The following is a 13,997-nucleotide window of genomic DNA, read 5'->3' as shown; positions in this document are numbered from 1 at the left end:
AGACTCAACAACACCGAAAAAGAGGCAAACTTCACTTTCAGGGGTTCTCTGTGCCTCCTGTCTCCTGCCTCCAGGCACTCAGGGCTTCTCACTGCACCCAAGTCAGGCCCACTGCCCCCTTTTCAAAATCCCCCTTGGGACTGAGGGTGGCGGGGGCCTAAAGTCTGCAGGAGTGACTCTGGTGGGAGACAGAAAATCAGGGCCCAGGAAACAGACACCATAGTTGTTATCAACCTGGGCTGCACCTTGGAACCACACCAAGAGCTTTAAGAAATAAAGGCGCGTTCCCAGGCCCACTGCTGACTTCATTGGTCTGGGAGGGGCCTGGGCATCAGAATCAGGTGATTCTAATGTAGCCAGGATTAAGGGCTACTAAGCAATGGTCCCTAAGTCTGGACCTTGATCCAGCAACATCTGTATTATCCAAGTTTGTTACAAATGCAGATTCTTGGCTCCACCCCAGTCTACTAAATCAAAATCTTGGGAGTTAAGATCCAGGGATCTGGGTTTTAATAAGCACTACAGATGTTTCTTACATGCACATGAGTTTGCAAACCAGCGTATAACAACATGCAAACAGGAGAGAAGGGAGCATCCTGTTTTTTGTTCTTAAATGAAGTATAGTTGACTTACCGTATTGTGTTAGTTTCTGGTGTACAGCATAGTGATTTAGTTATACATACAAGTGTAGATTCTTTTTTCATATCTTTTTCATTATAGGTTATTATAAAATATTGAATATAGTTTCCTGTGCTCTACAGTAGGACCTTATTGGCTATCTATCTGTTTTATATATAGAGTTAGTATCTGCAAACCTTAATTTATCCCTCCCTCATTTCCCCTCTGGTAAGTTTAAGTTTGTTTTCTATGTCTATGAATCTGTTTCTGTTTTGTAAATTTAAGTATTTAAGTTCACTTGTGGTATATATGTGTGTGTGTGTGTGTGTATGTATATGTATATACGTATATATGTGTATATGTACACACACACACACACACACACACACACACAGGAATACTACTCAGCCATGAAAAAGAATGAAATAATGCCATTTGAAGCAACATGGATGGACCTAGAGATTATATTAAGTAAGTCAGACAGAAAGACAAATGTCATATGATATCACTTATATGAATCTAGAAGATAGCATTCTGTTTCTAAGTCTATACCAGTGGCTGTCAAAGTGTGGTCCCTAGACCAAGAGTATCAGCATCACCTGGGAATTTGGTAGAAATGCAAATTTTCAGGCCCTGCCCTAGACATGCCAAATCAGAAGCTCTGGGGATGGGGCCCAGCAGTGGATCTGCTTAGCAAGCTTCCTTGGTGATTCTGACGCACACTTGAGTTTGAGAGCCACTAGTCCCTCATCCACCTGCCTCATCTGAGACGATCATCTGATTTGGGTCCAAACTGCACATGCTCTGTAAGAAAAGGATGGCAACCAAGGACACTTGTGTTACTACCCATAGAATGATGACAGGCTTAGGGTTGGATGGTGTGTCTGTTCTGAAGAATTTGTTCCCTAATCACTGTTCAGGGAATATACATTGGGAGGAGGCTGCAGGCAGGATGTTTTGGAGGCTATATTCTGTCAGCAGACTTCTCTGAGCAGCTGTGGGTCTGTTATGTGCATCTGGTTACATATGTGAAACAGATCTCAGGTCCCGGCAGGACGAGTGAAGGGCTCTCTCTGTAGGAGGACAGACTGGGGACAAGGGAGTGCTTCAGTTAATCAGTTATTTCTCAAGGCTACTGTGTGCCCATCAGTGGGCTAGTTCTATGAAGGAAAGAGACAAAAACAATATATATGTAGACGTACGTACACAAGTGAGTATATATGTATGTGTGTATATATGTACGCGTGCATGTACATATGAATGAACCAAGCTTGTGGTGAATGGCCCTCCTGGGAACTGTTTATACACTGGAGGGGAATTTCTGGGCCACAAGGGGTGTAAATACTCACCATGACTAAATTCTGAGGACCTGCCCTCCAGATGGTGGCAGTGGTCAACTTCCCACCAGTATCGGGTGAGAAGTCCAAGCTTGCTTTACAAGTACTTGGAAAGAACGTGTTTTCTCTATTTGAGAATACATATTTGGGGGGTGTTGAGTGGGAGGGTTTAGAATCCTACACGTATATAAGAGCTCACTTTCTCTCTTGTTCATATCTGTGAAATCTCTGCCTACTTTATCGTTCTCTTGATAGATCATTGTCTGAGGTTTCGGCAGAATCCTAGCTACAATTATTAGTTTCTTCCTGCTGGGTGTATTTTGAGGCTGATTGTTTAGCACATAAGTGTTGATGATTGTTGTGTGTGTTTGTCCTGCTGTTCCTTTCACGTCTTTCTTTGTCCTTTCCCCTTTTTGCCTTCAATTTCACTTTTCAAGGCACTATGGTTGATAGCCTCGCTTTCTTTAGGTCCTGATTTGTTCAGTATGTCTTATGTCATCCTTTCACATTCAAAGATTTATATCCTTCTGTTTTAGATGTGTTTATTGTAAACAGAAAATTGTTAAGTCTTTAAAAAAAAAGTACCACCTGAGTGTCTCTGTCTTCCAGTGGTAAATTTAACAGTTAACATTTTTTTGGTCAATTACTGTCATATTATGACTAATTTCTATCTTCTGTCTATTGTTTCTGCTTACTATCTTTTTTGGAGTGGGCACTTCCTATAATATTTTTCTCCTTTTCTGCTTTCCATTGGAAAGAGAGTTTTCTTCTGGTTCAAAGATTATAATTCTAATTTTGTTCTCATGGTGGTTGCCCTTTTCAGGCATGTGGATTCCTCCCTGTGGACTTCGTAAACTTACCAATTTTGGTACAAGCTGAGCACTCTAGTAGGCTCTCCTGCCTCTTCTCCCACCCCCACCCCTGCCATCATTTGATATTCCAGCTCTCGGTGTATTTCTTCAATTTTTTCCTGTTGGTCCTGATAAACAGTAAACATATTTGACTGCCCTGCACTTCTTGTGTCCTTTGCAGCGTTTCCTGGATTCATTTTTCCACGTATTTAGACGCTGCCACTCAGAGTGCTTTCAGTGTAGGTTTCTGTGGGTAAACCTTCTGCCTGAGAACACTTCAGTTGTTCTCTCACATGCCTTGTGTGTGAGGAATGGCATTGCTGGGTTGAACATTTTGGCCCTCGTCTCGGAGTCTCCGGTTAGGAAGCCTACGTTTGTTCTCTGCTTTTCTCACCACAGTGACTTGTCTGTGGTGTGCCGGTAAGCTGGCCGTCTGGGAAAACAAAGCTCCGACTTGTGGTCTGCTGATTTCTGTGGTGTAAATTCTCCCAGTGTGGCCGATTAGATTTCAGGCTCTCCAGGTGATGTCACTAAATGTGGCAGCGGAGGGATGTGCTCAGTGTCAGAAGCTGCCTGGAGCTGGCTCCCCACAGCCACTAATTGAGGGGCTGGAGTGGACTCCCTGCTGTGGTGGGTGTTGCACATTTTCATAAATCAAATGCTCCTATCCCATCTATCTCCACCTTGCTTGGGATGCTGGGCCGACTCAACACGCTTTATAGGTGAGGATACTGAGATACTTAACATTGAAGGGATTTGTTAGTGGCCAGTTATCAGAATGTCAGGCATGGGGAGGGTTTCCTCCTCTTCATAAAACCAGATTAAAATTCTTTGGTAGAAAATGCATGAAAAGTGGTATTTTTAATAGTTCTATGTCATCACGGAGAGGTTCTGGGGCAGCTGAGTGAGCTGCAAGCATGAACAGCCTTCTGGTGAAATTCCTGGACGCTTGATCCTCAGAGAGCCGTAACTCCCTGGTCATTAAAACACAGCCTGAGACCTTCTTGGCCTCGAGGTGTGATCACAAACTCAGAGGTAGCCTCTGGAGTGTGACTTGTCCCCATTCCCTCTGTGGGGCGTTTGTTTCCAGGGAGGGGTGTTCCGTTTCCCTGGAGAGGTCATTGGCTGCATGTAATCTGGAAGAGAAATAGGCAGCCCGGGGTTCTGAGGCTGGTGGAAGATGGCTGGGATCTCAGGGCTGACAGAGAAAAGAAAAATGTAGGTGCCAGCTATTGCTAAATGATGGATTTATACTGAGGCACTGTAAGGGGTTCATCCGTGTCCCCTGGGGGAGGGGTGGGAAGGCTGAGCCACGCGGCTCCCCTCAAAGGGGTCTTGTGTTTTAGGAGCTCGCTGGTTTTTTTTGTTTGTTTTTTGTTTTCACTGAAGTACTGTCAGTTACAATGTGTCAATCTGTGGTGTACAGCACAGTGTCCCAGTCTTGCATATACATACATATATTCTGGAGCTCACTGTTATAACCAGAGCAACTAAAGAACAAGAGTTGCTGGCCATTCAAGAGGGGCTAGATTAGCCATTTTTGGGTCCAGGACTAAAAGACTATCCCCGAAAAAGTGACATGGGTTTTAACAACCTGGACGTCAACTCAAACAGAAAACAAGGACCAAGGTAATTTCTGTATAATTCCCTTTGTAAGCCACTCAGACCCTCTTCGGATACCTTTTACCCCAATCTCATCTCTTTTCAAACAGGCTTGATGGTGGAAAACCCCTGAAGTGGACACTGTGTGGACAAACGTAGGTGAGCCCCATTTTAAGAAAACCCTGACACCGACTTGCAAGCTTAGCTGTTTAATGAGAGTAGGCTTATGAATATTATAAGAGAAACACGTTTAAAATATGATTTGAATGTTGAAAAAGATCAGTTTTCATCTGATGACACTTCCAGAAATACCTGTCATGTAAAGGAAGGCACGTTGGCATTTCCCGTGAATTTAAGTTTCCAACCCCAAGCCTGGAAAACATCTTCTCATGACTCAAGGCTGAATCTCCATCGAACATTGAAGTTGTCTGACCTCTTCTCTAGGTAGTCCTTCCATTTTTAGCTCAAGGTAGTTATTTGTTAGTTATGCTAATATCATCAGTTTACAGGAGAAGGAAGAATCAACACATCTGAGGTGGAGGGGACTGAAAGGTCCCTCCCTGTTTTGAAACCACTAAGTAGTCGAGGCTGAGAGCGGGGGATGGATTCACCCAAGTGGTAGGAGTTCATTAGGGGCAGAGCGGGGGGCAAACGGCCCTTTTGCCTTCTAGGCTCATTTCCTGACACTGTATTAAATGACTGAGTTGGCTGATCACGTCACCAATCTCCGTCCCCTTCTGGTGAGTTCTCTTCAGGGATGTGGCTTACTTTGCAAAAGAGGGAAAACTCCCTTCGAAGGGAGCTGGTGTGCAGTGAGCTATGGGTATAAACTCTAAACGAATCCTATCTTTGCTAAGTGTTGTGCACCTTGGAACAGAGAGGTTCCTGAGTGGTGATGGCATGCAGATTCCCCCGTTTTTGGGAATAACTTGCCGGCAGGCTTGCTTGGGGCAGAATCACAGGACAGACAGCAGAGTTGCAGCGGCCTTCAGCCCGGGGGCCTGGACAGCCTGCCGAGGGCTGAACTTACGGTGACATGTTTCAGAAAGGGCAGCTTAAGAGATATCGTAGGCCTGGTACTTCGTGATGGTCGAGGCTCTTCTGTTTTTCTCCTGGGACAGGTAGTAGATGCGGTTGGCCTCCGGGTAGGTGACTTTGCTGAGCGGGAGCCTGTAGATGGCGGGGTTGTTGGTTGTCAGGAGCAGGAAGGTGAGGGCGGAGAGGCAGAAGGGCCAGGTGCAGGGAGGTAATCCGAACTGCGGGGGAGGGGGCCACAAGAGAAGCCGTGGTTACTCGGATGCCTGTGCCTGTCCCACCAGCCCTCAGCCATCACCTACAGCCCCGGGTGGAGGAGGGGAAGCCTTGCGGGCGCTGAGCGGAATAAACACTTAACACGTGACCAGTATGAATCAAATCGTGCCGGTGGTGTCTGCCTGCACGGTAACGGGTGAACACAGATTCTTCAAAACGCAGCCACTGGAATCCTATTATAATCTGCCTTTATGTGGAGACATACTCTGTCTTGGCTGTCTAGCCGGGCTATTCCTCCCACTCTAGGAATCAGAGCCATTCCCCACCTGCTCCCTTAGCCCCTGGTGAAGGAACGGATTCAGCAGCCATGGTTTACTTCAAGACCTTTTGCTCTCTGGCCACGTCTGACTGGACTCGAGACAGGCACCTGACTCAAATGCAGCTTCCCAGAGGCAGGCGGCCTGGGGATAGAATCCCTCTCTTGAGAATTTGAATGAAGAGGCACAGGGACTACGCCCAGAGGCTCTTGATCTAAAATTGGAGAGCCAGGCAGTGCCGGGTGGATATCTGGGGGCCTTTGTGCAGCGGAAGAAACCCATCACAGAGAGACACGGAAACAGAGCAGACGTCTAGAGAGAGCTGGATGTCACATCTCAGTCCCCGGGGGCTGAAATAGAGCAGCTATCTCTTCTCTCAAGGGCTTGCCCATCCCCAACACCCTTCCTCAAGATGCTTACCAGTTTCTTATTCCTTAAGATGCCCACAGGCTTTTTAATATCCCTCCCCACTCTTCCTTTGAGATAGCCTGAATGGTTAGCAAAGAGCCTACAGATTAAACTATGAAGCAATGCCCCTTCTCCTCCAAACATCCTTTTATCATAAGCAGCCAGAATCTCAGTTAATACCACTGGTGTAACCATGGTAGTCGTGCTGTGTTTTCAAAGAAGGCCCTGTTGAATGGGACTTAAGTAGGAATGGTGACAGCCTGGTACCGGAACTGTCACCTTAAGGAACACCCATGACTGATGAATCCCACTCAGTGAGTCTTTCTAAAGCCCTGCTTAGGCTGCGCAGCGTGTTTTGGGAAGCAACCCTTTCAAGTCCTACAATGGCAAGGATGTGGGCTGGGGGTTCCACAGAACCTAGATCCGAATCTCAGCTCTGGTCACTTTGTTGTAGCCATTACATCTTTCTGAAATCTATTTCCTCGTTAGTAAAACAGGGACAAGGACATCTACTCAGAGAGTTGGCGCCTAGTGCGTACTAAGCGCTCAGCACATGGTCCTCGGTCTGTTGTCATCACCGTCAGACAGCAGCGCTGCTGAAGGCACGGGGCTGCATGTGCGGGTACCAATTAGAAAGCAAAACCACGTGGCTCCCAGGTGACCTCTTCTGTGGAGGCTTGAACAGTCCCATAAATGTCATTCAACATTTTTATGCCCCATTCCTCAAGGAGACTGAAGATTCATTCCTTCAGAGTGAATTAAGAGCCTGCAATTTTTTTTTAATCCCCGAGAGGTCAGCTCAGTGTCTTAAACATTGTAAGGACCCAGAAAGTAAACTTGATTTTGTTTTGAGAAATGTCTGGACTGGGTGGTATAACCTGTAACTTCTCTGCACACAGAGGGGAGGGACAGTCACCCTGTAAATACCTCTGGTCAGGAGTCAAAGCCTCCTGTTTTCATCTTTCTGGTGCCTTGTCCAAGGAAAGCACATGACACGTATTTATGGGATGGACAAGTGGGTGAAAGGGTGGATGCAGGAAGAGATGGGAAAGCCTGGAGCACAGGGGCCTCAGAGACAGACTCCTCCATCAGTGTGTCTGATGATGGGCTGTTTGGCCCCAGCTCTAATATATGGGGAGGGGCTCACTCCCTTAGAGCTTCGTTCATCCCACGTTTCTTGAGCACCTACTGTATGCTGAGTGCTGTAATAGGTACTAGGGATCAAGACAAGGAGCACATTGGCTAAAGGTGGAAGAGGAGTGATGGGGACTGGACTTGCTACAGTGTTTCTTGTCAAGCATTGTAGCAGACGTGCCCACAAAATTGACAGAGCCCAGAGGAGGGACTTAGTCCATCAGGGGACACAGGATGGCATCAGTGAAGGCCGATTCTATTGCTTAAAAAAATCCCTTCCTGTGCTATGTCCAAACCAGCCAATTTCACTGAGGGCGAGGGAGGGATTTAAACAGGTGTTAGTGGAGTGACCATCTCCACCCTCACCTGCAGGACCATCGGGACTTTTCCTGGTCACCTATGTGAGCTGTGCCTTGCATCCTTATGGAGGGGGAGGTACTGCCTACAGTCTAAGCCCTGAGTGCTCGGGGCTGGGGCTGGGGCTGGGGCCCCTCCCGTGTATGTGGGGGGGCTGGGGCCGGCCGTGCGGCTCCCCCTGACCTCATGCACCACCTCCATGGGGCACAGACAAAGCAGGGTTCTCGGACAAAGCTGCGCATGCCCACAGCCATCAGCCCCAGCTTCTCTGGGGCCTGGCTCCCTGTCATCCCTGACGCCTCCCCACATGACCCCTCTCCATGGCTGTGGCTTTGGGACGAACAAAGATATACACTGGCCCACAAGCTAGTTGGGCAGACAACCTAGAAACATAGTGAAGATACGAATAGTGAAGATTTAAAACTAGTTGTAGAGAAGTTTGGTTATTGTAAATTTACAAGCAAGGAGTTTGATTGACAAGCTAATGCCCCTCAAACTGGCCTTCTGCCAGGGCCCTACCGGCCCACGGATGACAAGACTGACCAGTGTTGATGTTCACACTTTTGAGGCCCGGCTCCTTCCGTCTCGTGGGTGCTGAGGCAGGAAGTGCGATTTGAGACAAGAGGGATGAATCGGGAAGGGCTTCCTGGGGGAGGGGTTTGGGGGAGCCGTGAGTGCGCGGCATGTGCCCAGCCCAGATGACTCACCACGGATAGCCCGTTAGCCAGCGCGGTGCCCAGGTAGGCTGCAAACAGTGCTGGAAGAGAACCGAGAGATAGTCAGGTGACCAATGGTGCCTCCAGCTTAGTCTGTATAGTCTCCCCCATACCTTTTATGCCCCAAATGTTCTCTCTCAGATTGAAAAAAAAAACTGAGTTGTGTTTCCATTGCTTGGCAGGTTTGAGAAGTGTTAAATTCCACACACATGCTGGCCCAACTGAGACACCAGACGAACCTTGTTAAAAAAGGCCAGGATTTAGCTGTTACGGTTCTCCTGGGTCCCACCACCTTGCATTCTAGCAAAGGGACATTTAGCAGCATAAAGCATAAATGAACATTTGACTGTGCAGCCAAGGCTTAAGTGAATCCCAGAACTCCCCGCTGGAATATTTCATCACAAGTTATTAACATACTGTGGGTTTCCAGGGAGGAGCAGCATTCTGTAAGCCTGGGGAGGACCAGACAGACCCGCTGCCTTGTCTTCTAGGCTCTGGGTGGGGAGGGCCCCCCCAGGCTGGCCCCTGGGAAGTGCCAAGCACTGGTGACAGGTGCGGTTCTGTGAAAACGGGCCGGAGCAATGGGCTTTGCTTCCCAGCCCTTGACTTCTCAACGAAAAGCATCCCCGTTATCTCTTGGACGTTAACACCAGCAAACCTGTATCAGACAGTTACTGAGTGCTCGCTGGTAGTGATCCTGGCCACGTTCTGCAACATTTTTCCGAGAACGATTTGAAGTATTACCATACAGGCAGTGTTTGGGTGCTTGAGATTGACATGATGTAAGTCACCCAGTTCCACACAGAAAGATTAATCTGCGTAAGAGCTGCTCTGTCAGTAAGCTCCAATCACTGGCCAGGAAGGTAGCATTCGCAGGGCACAGCCCACGGGCAACAGCCAGACCACCTCCATCTAAAAAGCCTGTCTTCATGTGGCTGAACACTTTTTGTGCCTGGTGAAAATTCTCTTTAATATATGAATCACTTAATTTTAAATAAAAACTCTTTTATCCAGCAAACAAATCCTCCCTTCTGTCCTTGGGGGAGCAGCAGAGTTTTCGCAGGGTGGTTTTTCTGCGAGGACAGACACGGGCATCATTGAGGTGGAAAGGGAGCCCCGCCGGTGGTACCCACCGCAGGCAACGGCGAGGACGTGGGTCTGCCAGGTGATGACGTAGAACATGCCCCCTATGGCGATGCAGGCCAGCGTGCTGTTGAAGCCACACAGGCCGAAGTAGATGGAGTCGAAGGGCGTCGCCAGAGTGAGAGCTGGGGGAGAAGACAGGCTGAGTGCAGTGCGGGGCTGCCGGCCCCGAGCCCACCCAGTCCCCAGAGCCCAGACCAGTTACAAAGCCCAAAGTATTTACAGAAAGGACTTCTGACTTTATTCAGGGAAACAACAACTACAGGAAACAAATGGCCTTAGAGGCACATAAATATCGGTGGCTGAGCACTGACAGGTAAGATACCCTTTTGAGTAATGATCTAATATCTGAAGTTGCAGGTCCAGAGAGGTCCCTTTCCTGCCCAAACTGGAGGACCTCCCCCTCTTACAGAGACTATATGCTTCTTATCATGATTAGAGATAAGACTTAACATATAAACCTGCCTGGAAGGAACCCGTCCCCGGCTTTAAATTTATACTGAAGTGTAAATGACTAACACCAAAGCCTCTCCAGAGGGCAGCTTTTGCTCAGGGATGCAGGGGGGCTCTGGCATCCAAAATGGAACAACATGGTTCCTGGAAGGAGGAAAAGTTTACAGGAATAAGCAGGTAGGGCACTGAAGACACGTCACCATTTTTTTTGGAGCTGGCCCCAGACACAACACCCTGACAGCCCATTATTAAAGGGTCCATTAATAAATCCTGTTAATTAATAGTGGCACTAACCTGCTAACATGCCCATGGTGGATCCGATCGCGGCGTGCAAGCAAATAAGAGGTGACGATACGAACAAAGCTATGAGGAAGATGCCTCCAGTCCATGGGTTGTCGCAGCCGTACACTTGGCCGACCCCAACAGGGATGGCTCTCAAAAGCTGTAGGTCCAACAAGAACACGAGCGATTATGGGGGCAAAAGAGAGAACTTGATCCGTGGCTGGGAAAGATCTGGGGCCAAACCCTCCAGCCGCACTGACGTTTTGCAACAGGTTTCCAAGTTATTTTCAAATAGGTTACCTCTAAAAGGATCACACACTTTATTGTTTTAGTCCTGAGTTCTGAGAACAGTAAGGGGTTAAAATGCTGTTTCTTTTACTTAGAAACATGAGAGTAAGTCACTCACTCCCAGCGAAGAGAAACTGAACACTTCAAATGAGGGTGTTGGTCATTAGAAAAGTTAATAGATGTGTGATTGCAGTTAGGGTTGAAAAACTCTCCTGCAACCATTTTTTTTTTAAGCTAAAAACGTGACTGGAAGGCCAGCTACTAGATGGAAAATGGTCCTCTGTGTTTCCAAGAACAACATGTCTGGGCTGTGGTCACGCTGGCCCAGGTGTCTGGGTGAGCAGTCGGACCAGCGTCCGCGGACGAGCCCCTGGACAGTTGTTATCATGGCGCCTGCGGGCTTGACTGATAAACCCGCCACGTGGTGGCTGACAGGTGCCCCTGAAGCGTCAGCCCTCAGTGGTCTCGGGGAGGGTAGGTCGCACGCCATGGGGTCACTTGCACACGCGCTCTGGGGTTTGGGGAAAGGATCCCGGGCATGCAGGCTTCCCAAGCGACTGGGACTAGGTCCTGTGTTTCGGGAGGTTGGCCCGTGAGGCCTGTGAGGTAGGAAAGGCTCTGGGAGGGGCTCTGGGTTGTGCTGGGATGCAGTGGGGTTCCTCTCGCCCTTTGTGTATATTTCATGATGAGGTAGTTCCTCCCTCAGCCCACATCATCTGAGGACTCGGCCTCCTGGGGTGGCAGGGGAGGAGACCCTGTGGCTCGAGGGCCCTCACACCACAGGAGAGTGTGCAGAGACAGGAGGATGCTGCAGGACCGCAGGGTGGTCCAGTGGGCTAACCCTCTGGGCTCAGGCTCCTGTTATCCCAGGACGGAGAACAGGACGGGGGCTGCGGAATCACCACGTGGGGGAGGGCAGGACAGGGAGAGGCTTTGTGCAGACGCAGTGGCGCTGGGCTGTCTGCTACCTAGCCAGACAGACGCACCCTCTGGGGGCTCCCCTGTGGCCACGAGAGCAGAGGAACTTGTGGGGACTCAGAATTGTTGGGCCTTTAGACTCTCTCCTACATTTGACACTTGTTTCCCCAAAACTCAAGGCTCTAATTATAATTGTCAAAAAGACAAAACATATTCATCATTATCATAATCCATTCAATTGGCCAGAAAGTTACTTAAAGAATAACCGCCAAAAACTGAATTTGTCTTTCCTGGAAATCTGGGGGTTCTGAAGCACTCGTACAGCATTCTCTAATTTTTGTTTTCATTTCTACAAAATTCCTAGTATCTTTTCAATTGAGAGCGTGGTATGGAGATTGCAAAATATCTGAAATTTGCTTCTTCTATATTCATAGAGAGGTCATCTCCGTATATACATATACTTGCCCATTAGAGCAATTTTGACTTCAAAAGATATTGATTGGGTTACTATCAAGAAAGGGAAATCTGAGGGTCTGAACTGCCAACATGGTTCCTTCTGTCACCTCTGGATCCTGAAGGTCCTCACGCACACACACGTGGATAGACAAGGATGGGGCTGAGGCGAGTATGTCTCTTCCTAAATAACGTGTCTTGGGCAAATACAGGGCTCTTTCCACCACGCCACGCTGTTGTCTGCTTGACCTGCTCAGAGAAACTTGGCACCATTACTTCCGAGACAAAGTGCCTTCTACAAGCCCATGTGTTAGGTAAGAAGGCTGAAGGGCACGTGCTCCGTGCTGATTTAACGCGTTGGTGTAGTTTCTTACTTCTCTTGGTAGACGTCCAGACTATACAGAATACTTACAAAAAATGTTAAGAGCTCTGTTATATAGATATTTCTTAACAGAGGGACACCTGCGCTGGCAAGGGCGGGCATGCCCCGGAGAGCTGACACAGTCCGCTCTGGAGCTGGAGCAGAGACTCCTGCAGCCAGCAGGTGGCAGTGTGATGCGCGCGTCCTCAGTGATTCAAGGACATTGAGTGAAAAACAATACACAGCACAGGTTTGACTGAAACTGGAATAAAGCATCACAAAGACTTAAATAAAAAAAAGAATCATAGAACCCCAGTCTGGAAGTCAGAAGGCTGGAGCTCTGGTCTTGACTTTGACCCTCACTAATCAGGGCGACCTCAGGCAGGCTCTTCACCTGGCCTTAGCTTCTTTGTGCACAGGGTGGGGCCAGAAATGGCCCTTTTAGCTCTCGGAAACAGAAAAGAAGCAGCTGGTGGCTGGAGAGGGAGTGTCTGCAGAGTGCCTCGGCCCGCATAGCTGGTGACAGGTAACACTCGTGGATGTTTCTGATGTGCACAGCACATAAATGCTGCTTTGGCATCGAGTTTGGACAGATGGTACTTTTCTGCCGTCCGCGATACCTACCAAGGGCACCTGGACCTCCGACCAGGTGATGTTGGGCACGGAGGAGATGGGCTGCAGCAGTGTCGTGGGGAAGAAGAGGTTGTAGTGGCCTGTGGCCGCCAGGTACAGGGTCACGGCGATGTTGAAGGGCAGCGTGAAGACTGGGAGGTCCCACTTGCTGAAGATGGTGCCCAGGGCACTGGAGAGGATGGGGCTGATGGAGAAGCACGGGAGATACTGTTTGAGAAGTGCCCCCAGCCCTGATGCTAGGCTGAGCAGACTGGGGGGCTCCTGGAGCCTTCCCAGGGAAAAGCCACCTGCTGGCATCCTCTCCCAGCCTGACTGCCCTGAGCAGCCATTCCCCGGGTCTCCTCCCTTTGCCCCACACGGCACCTGGGCTGGTGTCCAGACTCAGCCTCAGAAGAAGGGCTTTTTGGGGGAAGTCCTGAGGCAGGGAGCCACAGAACTCCCCTGAAGGGTCGTGGAGCGCACCTCCTTGGGCATGAGGAGAGGAGACAGGTTGGGGGAGTGACTGATGGGGAGGGAATCACATTCATTCATTCAACAAACGTTTGTTGAGACGCGAAGCGCTCTCCTGGCTGGGTGCCCTGCGATCTGCAGGTGAGGGGTAGCTGGGGTCTGGCACACCGAGGCCTCTCTTCGGGGCTGGGCCTTCAGTTGACACTGGGAGGTTGTCTAGGTCTGGTCAGGGGGCCCCAGGACAGGGAAACACAATGTAGGGGGTGGGGCGGGGTGGGGGCGGCAGGGAAGCAGGAAGAATGAGATTTCCTGAAACGGACAGGCCCCTGTGCTGTGGCTCTCAGCCTCTGTGGGGCTCCCTCCTTGTCCTGGGCTCTGGCACAGGGCAGAGAGTAAAGGGTGGCAGGTAGTGAGACACTGGACAC

General features: G+C 49.2%; 1 protein-coding gene across 9 annotated transcripts in view; it reads right to left on the bottom strand.

Moving 5' to 3' along the window:
- Window positions 1–4,601: 4,601 nt before the first annotated feature.
- SLC14A2 (solute carrier family 14 member 2) overlaps window positions 4,602–13,997 on the bottom strand; it is a 429,946-nt gene continuing 420,550 nt past the window's right edge. For 5 of the 9 annotated variants that reach the window (XM_032470688.1, XM_032470687.1, XM_032470686.1 and 2 more), the window contains 5 exons: window positions 13,114–13,306; window positions 10,482–10,629; window positions 9,725–9,859; window positions 8,583–8,632; window positions 4,602–5,664 (listed from right to left, as the gene is read on the bottom strand). In XM_032470688.1, coding sequence (XP_032326579.1) covers window positions 5,464–5,664; window positions 8,583–8,632; window positions 9,725–9,859; window positions 10,482–10,629; window positions 13,114–13,306 — 727 coding nt within the window. In that variant the 3' untranslated portion in view covers window positions 4,602–5,463. The remainder of the gene's footprint in view (window positions 5,665–8,582; window positions 8,633–9,724; window positions 9,860–10,481; window positions 10,630–13,113; window positions 13,307–13,997) is intronic. The other 4 variants (XM_032470689.1, XM_032470694.1, XM_032470692.1 and 1 more) reach the window with 2 other exon arrangements.

This window comes from Camelus ferus, chromosome 30 (assembly GCF_009834535.1).
Source record: "Camelus ferus isolate YT-003-E chromosome 30, BCGSAC_Cfer_1.0, whole genome shotgun sequence".
NCBI lineage: Eukaryota > Metazoa > Chordata > Mammalia > Artiodactyla > Camelidae > Camelus > Camelus ferus.
This window is presented reverse-complemented; position numbering and strand designations above follow the sequence as displayed.